At 37.4% G+C, this 18,416-nt stretch overlaps 1 protein-coding gene across 1 annotated transcript in view; it reads left to right on the top strand.

Moving 5' to 3' along the window:
* The window catches only part of LOC124620018, a gene marked incomplete at its 5' end in the record, with an annotated part of 235,959 nt that overhangs the window by 171,988 nt on the left and 45,555 nt on the right, over positions 1-18,416 (top strand). Inside the window, 4 exons of the mRNA XM_047146685.1 lie at positions 6,094-6,209; positions 10,861-11,003; positions 13,232-13,358; positions 17,652-17,811. Of these exons, the coding sequence (XP_047002641.1) occupies positions 6,094-6,209; positions 10,861-11,003; positions 13,232-13,358; positions 17,652-17,811 (546 nt within the window). The remainder of the gene's footprint in view (positions 1-6,093; positions 6,210-10,860; positions 11,004-13,231; positions 13,359-17,651; positions 17,812-18,416) is intronic.

Here is an 18,416-nt window from a genome sequence, read left to right as displayed (position 1 = left end):
AGACTGGTGTGAGGGACCTGGTAAGAAATGAAAAAACCAAAAGCATTGAAAGCATTCAGACTGAACAAATTATTGGTGCCAGCATCACCCACTATAAAAAAAAGTCAAGGAATGAACTACTGATTTGTACATATGGGAGCCTTAAATTGCCCCAAAATTGGAATATGCTACTTGTTGTAACTCGCCTAACATTGAGTAACTGGAGGTAACACTGGAGATCCCAAACTGACATAAGTTTGTGAATTCAGTAAAGTTGCGGCTTCACCTGTCTTGATGTGTGGTCTGAACACTTTGTCTATAACTGGCACTTTGATAAACAGTTTATTATGATTCATTAGCATGGGAGACACACAATTAGTACATGCCATGAATCAATATGGGCAAGATGCTCTGGTTGTTGTTGTTGTTTGGCATGTTGCTGTGCAGTACAGTGTTTAGGCAGCATTTGTAAGGCTGCCACATTGTCCTCCTCCTGAGAATTGACTGGTATGGTTGCTAGCCGCACATGCCATATGCCGCAGTGAATATTCCAAAATGAAACTCAGTGAAATACAAGTTATTAATTTATTGAATATTCATTTTTACTTACAAATTTTCACATTAAATGTTGAAAGTGTCCCCCTTGTTGTTGAATACACAATTGAATTCATCTAATCATTTTTCCAAACTCAAGATGTAACATTTCTTCTGTAACAGAAGCAGTGAAAGTGGATATTGCAGTTTTCAATTCATCAATGGATTTTGGACGGTTTTTATAGACAGTTGCTTTCACTGCACCCCAGAAGAAAAAGTCAAGTGGTGTTGGGTCAGGCGATCGTGGAGGTCAAAGTCCCTGTGAAATTATGCGACCACCAAAAACATCAGCAAGAAGTGACATTGAAACGTGAGCTGTATGCGCAGTTGCACCATCTTGTTGAAAATAAACATTCAGTATTTCACTTAACACAAGTTCTCCTATGAATGGGTACAGAATATCACTGCAGTATCATTGTACATTTATTGTTTCGTTGAAAAATATGGGACCCACAATCATACGATACGCGCGGCTGGCAATCATATGGCACTGCAGAGAGACTTTTTGAACACCCTGTGCTTCACCCAAAGATGGATGCTCCCACTGTAGTGCATGTTGACACACCTTCTAGTCAGGAGGCAACCAAATGATGGTGTCAGGGACCATAGAATCAGCCTAGGAATTATGATGAGCATCGGAAAAAAATGAAATTTGTGACTGGGCAATGGAGTTCAGCTGTCCAAGCCCAGTAGGAATTGTGGGGCAGTTTATGACAATGACAGAACTGTACATGCACTACAATGGCCTGCGTGCATGTAATTTGACAAACAATTTACACATTTTGTTGAGGGAAAACAATGCAGGTTCCTGGAATGAGACTAACTGGCACCCAATCCGAGAAAGAAACAAAGCCTTACACAAGTTTGCATCAGTGACACAAAAAGCAAAGAAGTGTTGCTGAAGCTGCTTCTTATACGCCTCCCAGTCTTTGGTTGCACCATTGTAAGGGGGAAAAGAGGGCAGGTGTGCCAGTTGTGATGAAGTCTGTGTAGTCAGTGTGGCCAACAAGTTTGTGATAGCAACCATAAGAGCCTTCTGCTGCTTGAGGAGAGACTGGAGCACAGCCTCCATGGACAGAAGAACCGAAGGAACAACCAAATATACTGAGCACATAAAAGTGAAGGCCACACTCATTTTCAGTTGTATCTTACTCTAATACAGGAACAACAGCACAGTCACAGTGAACCACATTTTATTCTTCTTCCATATACACGTGAACAACAGTTGAGAATGTAGACACCAACGTAGAAACAATCAAGATACTAATACAAGCAGTAGCTGACAATAAGTATGAACAGAGTATGAGAGCTGCTGCCTTCTGCACTGTGCTTATAAAGAGGAGGGCTCTGGTAGATGGCACAGCTGTGCATAAGTCATCTGGCACACAACAGGTGGCTTCTGGTGGCTGGCCCACACAGATGCCATTGGCGGAATATACTAAGTGTAGTGCATCAGCGGCCTGGTGCGTTTCTGTGACTCTCCCATGAGTACGTGGGTGCACATGTATTTGATAGCTTACCAGTCCATATTAAATGGTTTATGGGTAATGTGATGAAATTTAAACAGAGCATATTGAATGTCTTATGGGTAACATAGTGAAGTTTAACCCTGACTTAAAGAATTTTCTGTTGTTCAACTCTTCCTACTCAGTTTTTAAGAGTATCCTCACAGAGACTTTTAAAAATAATGTTTTAGTTATTTTATTAGCACTTTATTAGAGTAATATTCAATAATGGTAAGTTATTTCATTGTAGTGCATTTAAATGAAATGCTTGTCATTGACTTCTGTCCCCATATCAGGACATGCATGGAATTAATTGGATACAACTAATGTAATGTAAAGTGACCTTCATGAGGATTCTTTTGATCATGCTTGTCCTATAGAAAGCTATTTTATGCTACATTTCATGCTATTTGTGTAGATCTCATTTAGCTGAAAAGCAATCAGATCAATTCTATGAGAATTTATCCATTGAATGAACCAAACCAAACTAAGTGATTAACTGGTAAATATATTATGCTTGATTGTGGACAGTGATTTACAATAATTAGCAAAATAGTCATAAAATCAGTCCACGGATTTGAGGCTTTTAATGTCCACCCTTTCATGCCTTGCAGAAACACCAACCAGACATAGCATTTAATGAATCAGACTGTCGAGATATGGATTGCAATTCACATTATAACAAACTTGTTGGAATTTTGTAAAGGTATTTCTTGCATATTCTATTTAATATTTTACATCCCTATCCATCATCCAGTCTTCAGGAAACTTTACTTACTCATTTGATTGGCGGATAATTAAATGACACCACGGTGTTGTTACATTTATTTTCTTTCCTTAATATTAATATCTAGACCCCAAATTTTGCTATATTCACCCACAATGGTAGTCTTCCTACATCTTATATATTATTTGGAAACAGTGTAGCATTATTGACATGTTGTATGTTGTTAATACTACAACCTGAACATTTTGGAGATTTAATCAGTCTGGTTTCAATATAATTTTTATGCACCTAAGATCTTACCCGTGTCCATTTTGTTAATAATTTGGATCAGTTTCTTACACCACACTCTGTCAAAGCTTTTTTGAATTAATAAAAGGCAGTCCTGTGTTTACCCGCTGATCAAAGCAGTTTTGCACAGGTGCTAGACCTGTAGCCTCTCTTGTGTCAAATCCTTGTTTAATGTCAAACTGCGAGCCACTGAGAATGTTTTCACATTTCTCAAACAATCTTTGGTGAATAATTATGAGGAATATTTTTCAAACATAGCTCATTAAACTAAAAGTGTGTGATCTTGTTATTTCCTTGCATTGGTTTTTGTGGAGAGAAGCAAACATTTATAAAAGCAAGTGAACAGAATAGAGAGACCCCTCCCCCAAGAGTTTGAACAGCTCTATTGAGCTTTATAACATTTCATTGAAATTATAATGCCCCTTATTTCTTCTTGTATGACTCATGGATCTGTTTGACTTTTTTTCTCATCATTACTTTCAATCTTCACATTTTTGCCTGCAAAAAGAGACTAATGTAGTTCTTCCATACTAAAATTTGCTTTTCAGAATCGAACACTATCTAATATTAATCATTAACTGTTATACATGGAAACTTTTTTTCTCTATAAACCAATAGCTTCTTTTCTTTTCTCCTGCACTTTAAAATCATTATGTCAAATGTTCCATTTAAAGTTATAGTGTTCAGATCATGTATATTAACAGTACAGATCTATGGTACTTAGCAGAATTAGCGTAATGGCCCATAGCAATGTAGTGTGGTCCTTAAATTCATAAGTAAGATGTACCGGAGATTTTCCTCATCAATTTGTTTATCAAAATCTGGTAAGTGGCACGATACGTATTCTACATAACTGTTATCCTATAATTTTAATACACAAAATCTGCAATTATCAGTAGGTTTAATGCTTTTTGATTTAAGAAGGCTTCCTTTCTTAGGTTTATCCTCATTTAGTTTCTAGCCACCAAACAATATCTTCAACCATCTTAAAATCGGATGAAATACTCTTCCATTATCCCAGCTGAAGTTTTGTGAAAGCTTCATCTGTAGTGGCTTTGAATCTGTGACAATAACTGATAGTTCACCATTTCTTGAAATTGCTGTCTCTCCTTTTCAGGGCACAGTGGAGACAAGAACACAGTAAAAGAGCAGAGTATCACTGTATTGTGTTAACACACTGGAACTCGCACTTTCTCATTACCTTAATTACGGTCCTGATACAACAGACTGTCTTTTCTCATATTACTGTTCTTCAATGAGTATGTTGTTGTTAATATTGTTTTTGTTCTGAGATTCAGTCTGAAGACAGATTTGACGCAGCTCTCCACATTACTCTGTTGTGAGCAAGTCACTTCATCTCCACATAATTATCACAACATAAATCCATGAGAACCTGCTTGCTACAATCTAATCTTTGTCTCCCTATAATATTTTCACCTTTCACATTTTCCTCCCATTACCAAATAGACAATTTCTTTATCTCCCAGAATGTGTTTTATCAACTGATCCCTTCTAAGTCAAGTTGTGCAATGAATTTATTTTTTCCCCAATGTGATATAGTACTTCTTCATTAGTTATCTGACCATCCATTTTCTCTTCAGTATTCTTCTGTAGCACCACATTTCAAGACCTATTCTCCTCTGGTCTGATATGTTTATCATCAACATTTCACTTCTGTATAATGATATATGCTAGCTGAATACCTTCAGAAAAGATTTCCTAGCACTTATATTTATAACAGATATAAACAAATTTATGAATTATTTGGGAATAAAGGAGACAACTCAACAAAAGACAGAAGCGCTGCGTCATTGACAAACAAAAGGTACAGAGCTTTGCTTTTTTAGCTTTCACAATGAAATTCTTTTCTCAAACTGGAGGAGAAACATGGACACACACACACACACACACACACACACACACACACACACACACTCATATTCACACACCTGTCTCCCTACAGTGCTCATTCGACTGCCAGCTTGTGGGAGAGTGGGGAGCTATCTGTGGGCTAGCTAGGGGGCGCAGGTGGCTGCGCACGTGATTTCTTAGACTAGGGCATGAGATGGCAGCACAGAACTTTCTGTACATTGTTATACCGTCTAGTGGCCCCTTCCATCCAAACCTCGTGTCATCCAAACTCTGTTACTATCTCCTTTATTTAGCTGCCCTCTATTGCCCGTCCATTTCTTTCTCTTACATTTCATCCCTCTTGCCTTTATAACACAATCTATAATGGCCACGACACATGTTGTTGTATGTGACTTTTGTCACCTGCTGTAGTTATGGCCACATCTATTACAACAGCCACACACACAGCTCCACATTCCATGCGACTCCCTATAACAGCATAACTTGCTTCTAGCAACCCAAAATTCTTCCCTCCCTCATATATTGCACCCAATATGTCACCTAGTTGTACGCTGTCATCTCATGCCCTAGTCTGTGAAATCGCGTGCCCAGCCACCTGCCACCTGCCCTCTCTACCTGTACCCCTAGCTAGCCCATGGAAGGCTCCCTACTCTCCCATGAGCTGGCAGTTGAATGATCACACTGTAGGGATACAGGCATGTCCATGTCAGTGTGTATGTGTGTGTTATACCCAATGCTTCTGCCTTTTGGTGAATCGTCTACTTTATTCCCAAATAATTTGTTATTCTCAACCACAGATTTCCGTACATTAATAAGCAAATTTATCTTTTTCAGAAAATATTTTCTTACTTTGTTTTTCCCCATTTATAATTTTACATCCTCACAATCTCAGTTTACACATCCCACTTATTACTCTCCAAAGATAGATACATTTTTGAGCTAAATGTTTGACCAAACATCGCTTCCATCAGATAATCTGGAACACATTCCACGACTCATTCATTGCATATGATGTGTTTACGGCCTACTGCTTTAATTTCAAAATGGGTGGAAGGAGGCTAGACTCAAATTATACGTATAAGGATTACTCTTTCAGTCTCATTGAAACTGATAGAAACCTCCTTTCAGTTTTCCAGATGGAACAGAAGTGACATTCAATTGCATAGCAAGTATAATGGGGGAGAAGACAACTTGGCGGATTGTTTGTGAAGATGGTAGTTGGGTGGGCAGATCTCTTAATTGTGGTAAGTAGTTATCTTGATTATTAGATACGTATGATACTACTCATTTATGTGTTTACATTTTTTTCTGTTTCACCTTCAACACACCATAACAGAAGTAAATTTGGATAATTGGTAACCCTGAATGAGTGCTTAGAGATTTCTTTTCCTAACCTTCAGAAACTGAGACCATGTGGTGTTCATGCCATACATTCTTTACATCTAATTAAAGCTATTTTTAGCAATTATGTCAATTGAAACAATGATCATATGTAAGTTTTACAGGTCTGTAGGAGGCTTGCAAAATTATTATATGTCATTTGTGAAGAGAGCAGTGAAGGACATAGAAGAAAACCACAAAATTGAAGAAAAAGTTCAAAACTGAAAGATAATGTCACTTGTTAGCAACACTTCTTGTCTGACAACGTAAATATATTTCTAAGACTGACTGATTTGAAATGCTGGCAGGAATGTGAATAATAACCTTCTGAGTCTCGGAATGATATAATATATGACGGAAGAAGTTAAGAATAATCACTGAATTCTAAGAAAATAATAAAATTAAGAAAAGAAGCCATTTTTAAAATTATGATTTCATAATGTCAGTCATTGGTCTTATTAAAAAAAAATGCTTTAATTGTTTTCCTATGATACACAATGGAAAACTGAAGATGTGTGATGGAAATGCTGAATCAGATGATGCTATAATCATTGTAGGTGTGATTGTGTTGAAGGATGTTAATATTGCATGGTCTAGACTGATGGAAATAAGAAACCATTAGATGAATAATTTAAAAGAAAATGAAGAGATTTGGTGAGCTATTATCTGACAAATGATGTTTTAAGATGACCAACAATTCATTAACTAAGTTCACGGAAGAGATAAAGTTGTAGGCATACAAAGATTTGAAAAATACACTAAGAAAATGGAAGAGAAAAGAAGCTTCACAGAAGAGATAAAGTTGTAGGGCATACAAAGATGTGAAAAATACACTAAGAAAATGGAAGAGAAAAGAAGCTAACTAAGTTCACAGAAGAGATAAGTTCACAGAAGAGATAAAGTTGTAGGGCATACAAAGATTTGAAAAATACACTAAGAAAATGGAAGAGAAAAGAAGCTGGAGATATACGTTTATATTGGTTCTCTGAATCTTGCTTCTACAGTATGTTCATGGTGGTGTACTAAAACTAAAATATGATGAAGGTAACATACTTTTACTGTTTAAGAGTAATACATTTATGTGCAGAAGAAACAGTATTGCCCCAAAATTGTGTTGTAGAATTAGTGGTTCAGCTGTAGCTTAGAGCACAATTTGCACGAGTGATGCCAGACAGGTCTAAACAACATAACATACTATATAAAATGGAAAGGAAAAAACATATACATTCTTACACTCTTGACTTTGATTGGTTGATCTACATTTGAAGAAGGAATACTATTTTTTCAGATTAGGTACTGTTATACAGTATAAAAGATTGTTTTATTAGGAATTGCTATAATCTGTTAAATACTGGCTCTAGAGAAAGCTTTATTTCTTCTGATGTGTTACTGTATAATGTGACTCCTCACTCAAATACTCTTTCCTAATAGGATGATATTCTTGAAAACACTTGGTGAATATTTGACTGTCCTCTGGTATCATATCATAGTTGTTATCATCTTTTTTATACATCAGTTTATCAGTTTCCATGACATATTTCCTAGTGAGTAAGATTGTTTTAAGTATAAAAAAAACTGAAACACTTAATTCAGAAAAATTAGGTATATAATACTTAATTTTTAAGACCACAAATTATCCTCAGTGCTTTCTTTTGCATTCTAAATGTGTTTATCATCTGGGTAGCATTGCTGCAGAAAATGATTCCATACTGAAGCAGTAAATGGAAATGTGCATATTGTAGTGCCTTGAGAACTTCAGGGTAAATTCTAGAGACACTTGTATTTCCACCATCTCAAATACACGATATTTTAAGGATGAGTGTGTGAGAGTGGAAATGTGTCTACTGTGCCACGGTTTGTGTGTGTGCAGGACAGGCGTGTGTTACGAGAAGACTAAAGTTGTGGCAGTCTGTTGGCGCTGACAAGTGGTGGCCGCGCACGCCTTGGAAGCCATATGCCTAGTACAAGGAGTAATCAAGGGCTACTTTTTGGCAGTGAAACAGGAGTGACTGTTGCGAACAAATGAAATAGGTTTTATCTAGAGACTCATATACTTTGTTGTTTGACTTGATAGGAGTAAGAACTGTTTTGACAAGGGTTACTAAAACCAAAAGAGACTATAATGGTATATGTTGAGCACTAAGGTTTTCCAGATGTAGTTGATTTGCGAGACTTGAAAGTGCATGTGAAACTTGTGTAGTTGTTTTATTGTGAAGAAGAAAATATGGCGAACTTGATGTGAAAGTATTCTGAGAGTAAGAAATCATTTCAAAAGTAGAGAAATAGTTCAGTATCATTTCTCTAACCAGCACAAAATCTTTGGAGAAGAAGCATTGTGAAGATTGACACAGCCATCTGTCCTGAGAAGAAGATCGGCTGCACACAATACGTAAATCACCCGCGAGAGACATGTGAGTCTTGCAACCCAGTACTACACAGTCTCCGGTCGTCGGGAAAATGTTAGAATATTATCCCTGTACCACTATTTGTTTAGTAGATGTAGTTTTTAGTATCCACAGATGGTAGCACAGTGCTGGGCGTTTTCAAGAAATTACTTACTTGTGTATTCCATGTAAAGCCCTGCTGATCCCACAGACCCAGATCTCGTATAGCATTGGCGTTTTTTTTAATAGTTTATCCTTGCAGACAATAATACACTGGTATTGTCAACAAATAGATTTTTTGGACTTCTCATTTTATTTGATTGATTGTTCCATCAGTTCTTGGTAGAATATTTTGTACATTATGAATGAAAACACACACAACACTGCTGTAATACTTGACAATATTATTTATTTGTTTTACAAACCAGTTTTTGGTTATTATGTTATCATCAGGTATGAAGATAAATATGTGTAGCAGTAAAATTTTTGTAGGATCAAAGATTTTCAATTAGTACATCTACAGGGATGTCGGTTTCCACAGATGACAACTGTTAACAGTTGATTTAGGACTAAAATGAAAGGAACTATTTTTAAATGTGATGAAGATTATTTGACTTGACAAAATATGTGACACATTAACTAATGAAATTATACAGGTGTAACAAATTACAACATTTGTTCTGAGAAGAAAATAAACTGAACAATAAATGTCAGTGACATATTTCAAGGAGAGGCTGACCCGAATAATCTCGTCTTCAGCATGTCCTATATTACATACAGATAAGGTGTCTTAGCAAGATTAAGCAGGTACATGAAGCAACTGTGATTACACAAAGTATATTTTTTAATTTTTTTAATAGGACAGTTGAAATTACAGTTACTGAAATAAAGGAAAAATGGGATATGTGAGCAAGAGAAGTAATTTACAACAAGATATTGATATGATTATGAGTAGTATTTGCAGTTAGAAATGGCGAGTGAGGGAACTGTGTCTGGTCTTTCAGTACAGAGATTTGGAAAATGAACATATGTTTGTTAGTTTCCTTTATTTTAATTTTAAGGTAATTCATCTTCCCCCCCTTCCCCCCACCCCTAGGGATGTGCTCTAAGACCTCATGACTTTCTCAAAGCAGGTGGTCTGCAAAAGTAGAGTCTCCTTTTCTAAATTTCAAACTTTATGGTGTTCCTTCAAGTTGGTACAAGTTGCCCTGCCAGGTTGACCTGTATAGAATTTGCTACAATTATAAGTGATTTTGTATATTTCAGTCTTTCGTGAAGCTGAACTGCTGTCTTTACAATTGGGCATAAAGTGTCCAGCAGTGTTATACACATAAAATTATGTTTAAGGTTCCTGGATTAAGCTTTTGGTCTACATTCAGAGAGATTTTTCCTAAATATGGAATATTGCACGATTTCTTGTGCTCTTGAGATAATGGGTTGAGAATAGGGTAAAGAAGAGAGTACACCTGTTTTTTTCTGTTTTTTGTGCATTATGGAGTCAACCAACACAGGAGGGCAGCTCACTGTCTGATGCTATGAAAAGGCAACATGTTTATTGATCACTGGTGTTGAGAATTGACACGTGCAGTTCAACTGCACGACCACCAATGTTATTTATTCTTTGCCTTTACTTGTTACTGTATGTAGCCAGAGATATCACTCACTTATGTTTTCCTGTACGCTGTGTTTGTTAAGTTTGGAAACAAAAATCTTGTCATAAGTCCAGATACTTCCATATGTCTCTTGAATTTTGTGACCTCAGTGTATTGGGTCAACGGCAGCCAATACCTGTTCTAATTGGAGTTTCAGTAGAAACTTTTAGTGACCATTTTATAAAGTACAAGAAAAATAGGTACGAACTTGTCATTTGAATAGAAATGTTTTGAAATATGCCAGGAATCCCAGACATATAAAAAATTCAAACTTAATGAATCTTCAGTTTAAGTGCTTGGTGTCAACTCATAGTTAACTTTTAGTTGTATTTTATTTGCTATATTGTATGCCATCATTAGTGAAGTTTTTCACTTGGTATTCTCTTTCTTATGATGTATTTATTAGTGTATTACTGAAGAATTTGAAGTGCAGATGATCTGTTATTCCATAAAATCTATTAAATAACCATCATTTTCAGAAGGTGATGAAGCTCAGGATGGTCATACAGAAATGAAAAATAGTACGTGCATCTACCGCAACACAGAGCCAAATCTTGTGTCTTTCTACAATGACCAACACATAACTGAAGAAGTTGTAGAATTTCCTCCTGGATCTGTCCTGGTAAGTTTCCAAAAATATTGTGTAGCTAAGGTTTGCTTAGTATGTAGAATATCTTTTGTCAAAATTCTGGCCTTGGCAGCCAGAGACTTTGGCCTTTTTTGTGTGAGTTGGACTGGTGTGTGTGTGTGTGTGTGTGTGTGTGTGTGTGTGTGTGTGTGTATTTAATTCTGATGAAAGCTTGTTTGGCCAAAAGCTTGGTTTGACATTCTTTATGTTGTGCCGATCTACATCTTGGCATCTCCACTATATGGTGAGTAGCAACTATCCTTTTCATATTGTCATTATTTGATCCTGGATTTTCCATTGTTTAATTTTCTCAAAATTGGTAATGCCAGTAAGTTTTCAAATGGTATAGAATAAATTTATGACTTATTTAAGGACAAAAAAAGCAGCTCAATATATTTAATTCAGAAATAAAACAAATAACCTCCTTCTGAACTCTTTTATGGTTCCTTTCCTATCAGCTAATCCACCTGTGAAAGCAGCCATATCACGTTCCAGCTCTTCTGCAACCTGAGCACAGCATTTTATGGGAGAATGACCATTAATGAACTGTCCACCTGAATGAATGGCCACTTCCAAACTGTGACAAAAACTAGAGTTTATCGCCCAATGATAGAATACGCTGTTGGTCACAAGGTGCTCAACTTCAATGGGTGCTTCACAACTGATTTCTTCTGGAGCCTTTCCCCCAACATCGCCTTTTCTTAACTGCAGTAATGGGATTCACCCTTGTTATACATTGTGTGACCATGCAGTCCTCCTGGCCTCAGTCTCCATTAGCCCCTGCCCCACACCCACCTCCATCTCCAGCTCCACTACATAAACTTAGCTTCACTCATCTTGTAGTCACACCCTCTTCTCCACTGACTCCCTCTTCCTCTTTTCTGTCTTCCCATTATATTTAACACCTCTACATCAATGTGTGCCATGCAAAACTTCCCCTGCAAGTGTTAGAGGGAGCTCTCTGGTACCACATTGTTGTCCCACACACTGTCTGCCTCTCACTACCACTTGTCAGCCGTTCTTCCCCACCCCTCCTTCTCACTCTTCCTCTCCTCTTTCCCATTAGCTACACCATCTGACACAATCCCTAACCCCATTGAGTTGATGTTTTACAGATACTGGTAACTATTTTCTTTGAAGACTAGCAATGAAATCATGTACATTTTGAGTGACCGGTAGCAGATAAAGAGCAGTTATTTAAACTAATTGAGGAAGCAACTGATTTAGTCAGAATGGTAGTGTTCCTGCTAATTTACTTGACCACATTTAGCTGCTGTCATAATTGATCACATTTAACTGGTGTTATAATTTATTGTTATTTATCTGGTGTCATAATTTATTGTTAATACAGTATACATATTACGTTTCTAAGACTTAAAGTATATGTGAATGTGCTCCACATCTGTGAAGGTGTTCCTTCTTTGTGGGATCCATGGAACACAATTAATAAATGAATGAAACTTGTATTTGTCCATTTATGCTTATAGGGCAACTGAAACTGCATATTTCTGCTTTCACTTATATCTTTTTGTGGAATTAGCACCTTGTAAATATGTAAATGTACTACTTATTAACATCTTATGGATAGTTATTTATCAGATACACATTTGACAGAAGGTCGAATTAATTAGCCTTCAATTAACTTCACTAAAAAAAATTGGTATTTCATACCTGTTCATTACAGAAATCTTTTCAGCCCCCATAAAGCACTTGCAGAAAATTCCAGTATTGCAATTTTACTATCTTTTTTATTAGAATTTACCTTTTGATAAGCACACTGAAATATCCCATTGTACACAACTGATAGGCATTGTTTCTCTTAGGGAGCGGGACGAGGAGAGGGAAGACAGTTGAATGTCAAGTGCCATACACTGTGTGCTGCTAACTGTCCACTGTACTAGCCTTTGTCCCTAGACATCGTAACAGAGCGGCATTTTAGCATACTGCTCTTCAAGCCATTAATGCTGGCTATCACTGGAGTTACAATTTGTTGATAAAAACTTTTATTTTAGATGGTGAAGAAGAAGAGAACATCAGCAAATAAATTACTATTTCAGAGACAACTCTAGATGTACAATTTTTAGTGATAATATTTTATCATGTGTCTGTGTAAAATATCTGTTACCTTAAAATTTAAATTTGATATAAAATTGATATCACAGTCCTTAATACATATTGGTAGAAAAATAAATAAAATCAACTTTTTTTTTCCTCATGTGTAGGTATCTCGCTGTGTTGACATTGGAAAATATGCCATGATTGGTTCAAGTCACAGGCGTTGTATTGGTGGAGAATGGGATGGACAGAAACCTGTGTGTTTTGGACTGAATCAACAGAATGACTATGCTTGTGAGTTAGTCAGCCTACCAAAATTTCTTTTAAAATAGACTAATACAGCCTTGTCATTAGTGAGTTCTCATTAAGATGGATATCATCAGTTTTACAAGTAAAATATTTGTAATGATCAGTACAAGTTTGTTCAGAAAACAAATGTGTTTACTGAGAATTTTTGTACATTTAAAGTCATAACAAGGAATCTTACAAATACTTAAGCATTTCTACATCATACACATTAATATTTCCACTAAAATTCTTCTACTTCATACATACATTTGTCCATTAACAGATTTGGCAAATACCTTTGAAACTCCTTAGTGAGCAACTCTCTCACTGACAGTGGTAATTTGTTATACAGCTTTGCAGCAATATATTTAAAGCTGTTGTGGTATTTGCTCTTTCTTCTATGTTCCATATTTAGGCTATTAAATATTATGAAAATGATAGATTGTTGCTCACCATATAGAGGACTTGTTGGGTTGCAGACAGCCACAACAAAACGACTGCTGTGCGTTTTGCTTTTGGCCAAAAGGGATTCTTCTGAAGTAGAGCACACACATGCATTCACACAAACAGAACTCACACACACATGACCACTGTCTCTGGTTGCTGCGGCCAGACTAAAATGAATAGCAGTCTTTTCATTTTTCTGCAACTCAACACCTTCTCTATATAGTGAGTAGCAATCTATCTTTTTCATAATATTGTTGTTATTCTATCCTGGACTTTCCATTGTTTGATATTTAGGCTATTTTTATATTTCTTGTTGTAGACAGCGCTTCTGCATGGTAAGCTCGGATCAGATTTTTTTTTATTTAAAGAGGGAAAGCTCTTAACTTAGAGTGATTAATCTGTTCATATCCTTGAAAAGTGTCTAACATGGTTCCAATGCCCATGGTTGACTTGAGTTATTATTTTGCCACGTGAACGCACTCTGTGCATCAGGCGAGGTGCCCACAGAATAACTCCAATCACCAAATTTGAATGGAAGAATGCGTAGTAGGAGGACAATCGTTATCATCTACTGATGAACACACTCTGTGCATGATTTTGGATGCCCTCAGAATAATAAGAATGCATAGTAGGAGGACAATGGTTGTTATTTACTAAATAAGTGTATTAATTTACACAATGGGATTATCAGTCTGAACAGTGTGATACACAGCTCCACATTCCATACCAACTTGGGATCCATGTGATTTTCCAGCAGTTTTACTGAGTCACCCTCACTAACTTTTGCAACCAATGTTAGGAATAAAAGTTAACAGTTTCAGTTTTACTATTATTTATCATAAATCTGTTGGGATGAGCCAGTTTGCAAACATTTTGACTATAACATTTGTTACCTTATTTACCTTACCTGAACATTAATTACTAGTCACAAGAGTAGTTTTGCCAGCATATATTAGAGACTTTTATGGCACAAGAGAAAGTAAATCATTTATATATATCAAGAACAGGATTGGTTCAAGGACAGAACTGTGTTGAACCCCTCTGGGAACTTCTAGGGCACTTGGTTTGTTCATAATGGCAATTTCACTCCTTCTGGATGTGGCATTGTCGTGCAACAGGATGAGTCCATCCGACAGCATTTCTGGGCATTTTGACTTTATGCCGCTGACAGTTTCAGCAAAGTGTCTTCATAGCACTGATGTACAGGGTGTGGTGAAAAATGGACTGATTTGGATACAACAAAACAGGTCCAGGATTATACTGTGAAACATTTTCAGTCACAACAATGAAATCCCTTAAGTATTGCTATTTCATGCATCATTCATGTTTTGAAAATGATCTCATGTAGGTGACCACCATTGTTATGTTGACACTCAGACAGTCTGTGATGTAAATTGTTCGAGGCACATTTGAGCATCTGTATAGGAATGTTCCTGATTTGTGCACAAATGGTATCTTTCAGTCCCGCAGTTGTGTGCAGACATCTAGCATACACTCTGTGTTTCAGGAACCCCAAAAGAAATTAATCACAGACCATTTAGTCAGGGAGTCTGGGAGGCCACAAAAGTCCACATTTCTTGAAATTATGTGGTTACCAAGGACTCTGCACACTGCTGCCATTGAAATTTGAACACAGTGTTATGTAGCATCATCTTGCGGAGACCAATACTTGTTTGCAGGAAACTGTTCAAGTTCAAGAGCAAGAAATGTGTCAACCATGGCAGCATATCACTGAGATGTGATTGTGGTTGCCCATCCATGTTCATCCTCAAAAAAGAAAGCCTGATTTTGCAAACTGAAGAGACTGTGCTCCACATGGTGACTTTCTGGCTGTGTAAGGAGCGTTGATGGAGTTCATGAGGATTACCTCTGCACCATTAATGAGGGTTTTGTTTGTTGCCATAATCATTGGAATGAAATGAAAATGTGCTTCATCACTCATCCATAGCTAATTTAAGAAGCCTCCATTGTCCCTAATTTTAATCAACAGCTCAACTGATGGAGTCATTCACCTTTCATAATCACTCTCATTGAATTGTTGTGCAGCCTGTTGTATCCTGTACGGTTGCAACTTCAAATAATTAGATGATACTCTGTGCACACTATGACTGGACGTAACCACTATTGCCACACTTTGCCTCACAAAATGCTTTGGTCTGTTGGTTAGAACGTTTCACACCTCCTCTATTGGTTCCTGTGAGTGACAACTTTAATTAGCCTTACTGGTGATTTCACCTTAAGTATATTTCCTGTTCCTTCAAAGATTTTCACTGTATGTGCCAATGGTACAGAATCATCCCATCATAGCTTGGAGTGAAGACAGTATTCCCTTCTAGAGGCGGCTGTCATGGTCATCATTTTTGTAAAAGGCCTGCACAGCCTTGGCAACTTCAGGCCCAATCCAGCACTTCATTTCAGCAAATGACAAACCTACCTGAAACATATGACAAATATTCAGTGCTGCCAATAATACCATTTCACTTTTAGAGATGAATTGAAATAGCTTGTGCTTCTGCCACATCCTTTACAAGATGGTGCAAGGCAAGGAGACATGCTTGCATGTGTCTCCCTTGTAATGCTGCCTTGGAGGGGATCATGAGGGGTACATACCAGCTGAACAGTGGAATAATCTTTTATAAATCAGTGCAAATACTCAGCTGTTTTGATGACATATATACAGTTTCAAGAACATGGCACCCTCAATAATGTTGGGTAATTATGGTTTTGAGAGAGATTAGTAGTTTAAAATATCTGGCATCAACAGTGACCCATTCAAATGAGACCTCTTATCAAATTAAACAAAGACTAATAGTCAGTGATTTATAGAACACTAATAATAGCAGTTCTTACATATACTTTGGAAACTTGGTCATTAACATCGAAATATATTGGAATGCTAGATGCCTTTGAGAGAAGGATACTTCAAAGATTCACTGGTCCAACCTGTGATAGAGGAAGATAGAGGAGCAGGTACAGTCATGAGCTGCACGCTGTTTATAAAGATCCACCTATTAGAAGAATAGTGAAGTCAACAAGATTGAGATGCACCAGGTATATGGCACTGATGAGTGATACAGAGGTTATTAAATGGAAATCCAGGGGGCAAAGAGGATGGGGCCCCTCCAAGAATCAGACAGATAGAGGGAATCATGGAAGACCTGGCAGAAAATGGGCTATAGGGAATGGAAAGATTGAGCTTTGGACTGTAATAACTGGCAGAGAGTTGTTGAAGAGGCCAGGGTTCACTATGAACTGTAGAAGGGGAAGGAAGAAGGGTGAAGGAAGAGGAGTGGAGAGGTCTCAGAAAGGGGGTCGATTTTGTGAAAGTCACCCAGAACCACAGGTCAGTGGTGACTTACTGTACGGGGTGAGAAGGAAAGACTGCAGTAAGTCTTTCCTTCTCATCTCATATGGTAAGTCTCCTCTGAGCTGTGGTTCTCGGTGACTTTCCCAAAATCTACCCCTTTTCTTAGACCTCCTTTTCCTTGACCCTTCTTCCTTCCCTTTCAACCCTCCTGCCTAAAGAAGGAGCCACTGGCTCCAAAAGCTTGCCAAACACAACAGTATTTTATATGTGTGTTCTGCTGCCACTTGGTGAGTAGACTTTTTTGTCCATCCAGTTAAATAATTTTATCAATAATTGATTGTTTTCATTGTTGTTTAAAACGAGTATGTTATTTGATTTTGCATATGTGTTGATAGAAATCTTTGTTAAATTGTCCTGCAGTCTACAAAAATAGCATGTTAGTGAAATATATGGAAATGAAGTTCACCATAATGTATGGAATTTTCTGTGGAACGTTCTTTGAGAATCTCGGACATTAAACTCAGTAATAATGATTTTTTTTACAGTGGAGAAACCCCCAACAATCCTTTTTCGTCATCAGTTAGGCCCTATAGCACAGAGCAATGACGGACGGCTAATAGTATACCCTGGCACAATATTGCACATGGAATGTCTCTGGATACGTCGATTTGGAACTCCTAAGTGGGTTATCAGTCACAATTATAGGTAAGTAAATACTGACAAGCATAGCTGCTTAACTGAAAGGCAAATGCAAGTATTGTTTATCTGAAATGTTGCTTCTTGTTTCTTCTTTGTTAAGAGTATGTTTGACTTATCAGTTAGTTTCAGGTCATCATCAGTAGATCAAGAAGTATGGTTTGCCTTAACATAGCATTGTCTGCATGGGTGAGAGGATTTGTATGCTACCATTGTGCAGAGGGGCATGGCTGGCAGTAGTGTAGCTACTCTTAGGGCCACTCAAGCTGGTTTGGCCTATGTGGAAGAGTGAGATGAAGTGTGGCTCACAGTGCCCGTTCTTCCTTTATTGTGTCCTAACTCTTCCCATTGTCTGAGAGTTATGGACTTTGTCAGTACTGGTATACAAACTGTACTGGGGAAGGGCACCTCTGAACCAAGTTTTGGAATTGGCTTTTCTGTTGGAGATGAGTATGGTACAACCAGAAATGAACAACTAATACCAGCGTCCAAGCTGACTCCACATGTCAGTTGTCGTCACTCCTGTGGAACTGGCAGCAAGGGTGAGAAGGTGGCACGAGTAAAGGCCAAGCTTGCTGGCATGGGAAATGCATCCCAGGTGCAGTAACATCCAC

Source organism: Schistocerca americana, chromosome 6, assembly GCF_021461395.2.
Source record: "Schistocerca americana isolate TAMUIC-IGC-003095 chromosome 6, iqSchAmer2.1, whole genome shotgun sequence".
Classification (NCBI taxonomy): domain Eukaryota; kingdom Metazoa; phylum Arthropoda; class Insecta; order Orthoptera; family Acrididae; genus Schistocerca; species Schistocerca americana.
The sequence above is the reverse complement of the archived record's forward strand: the minus strand, read 5'-3'. Positions and strand labels throughout refer to the sequence as shown.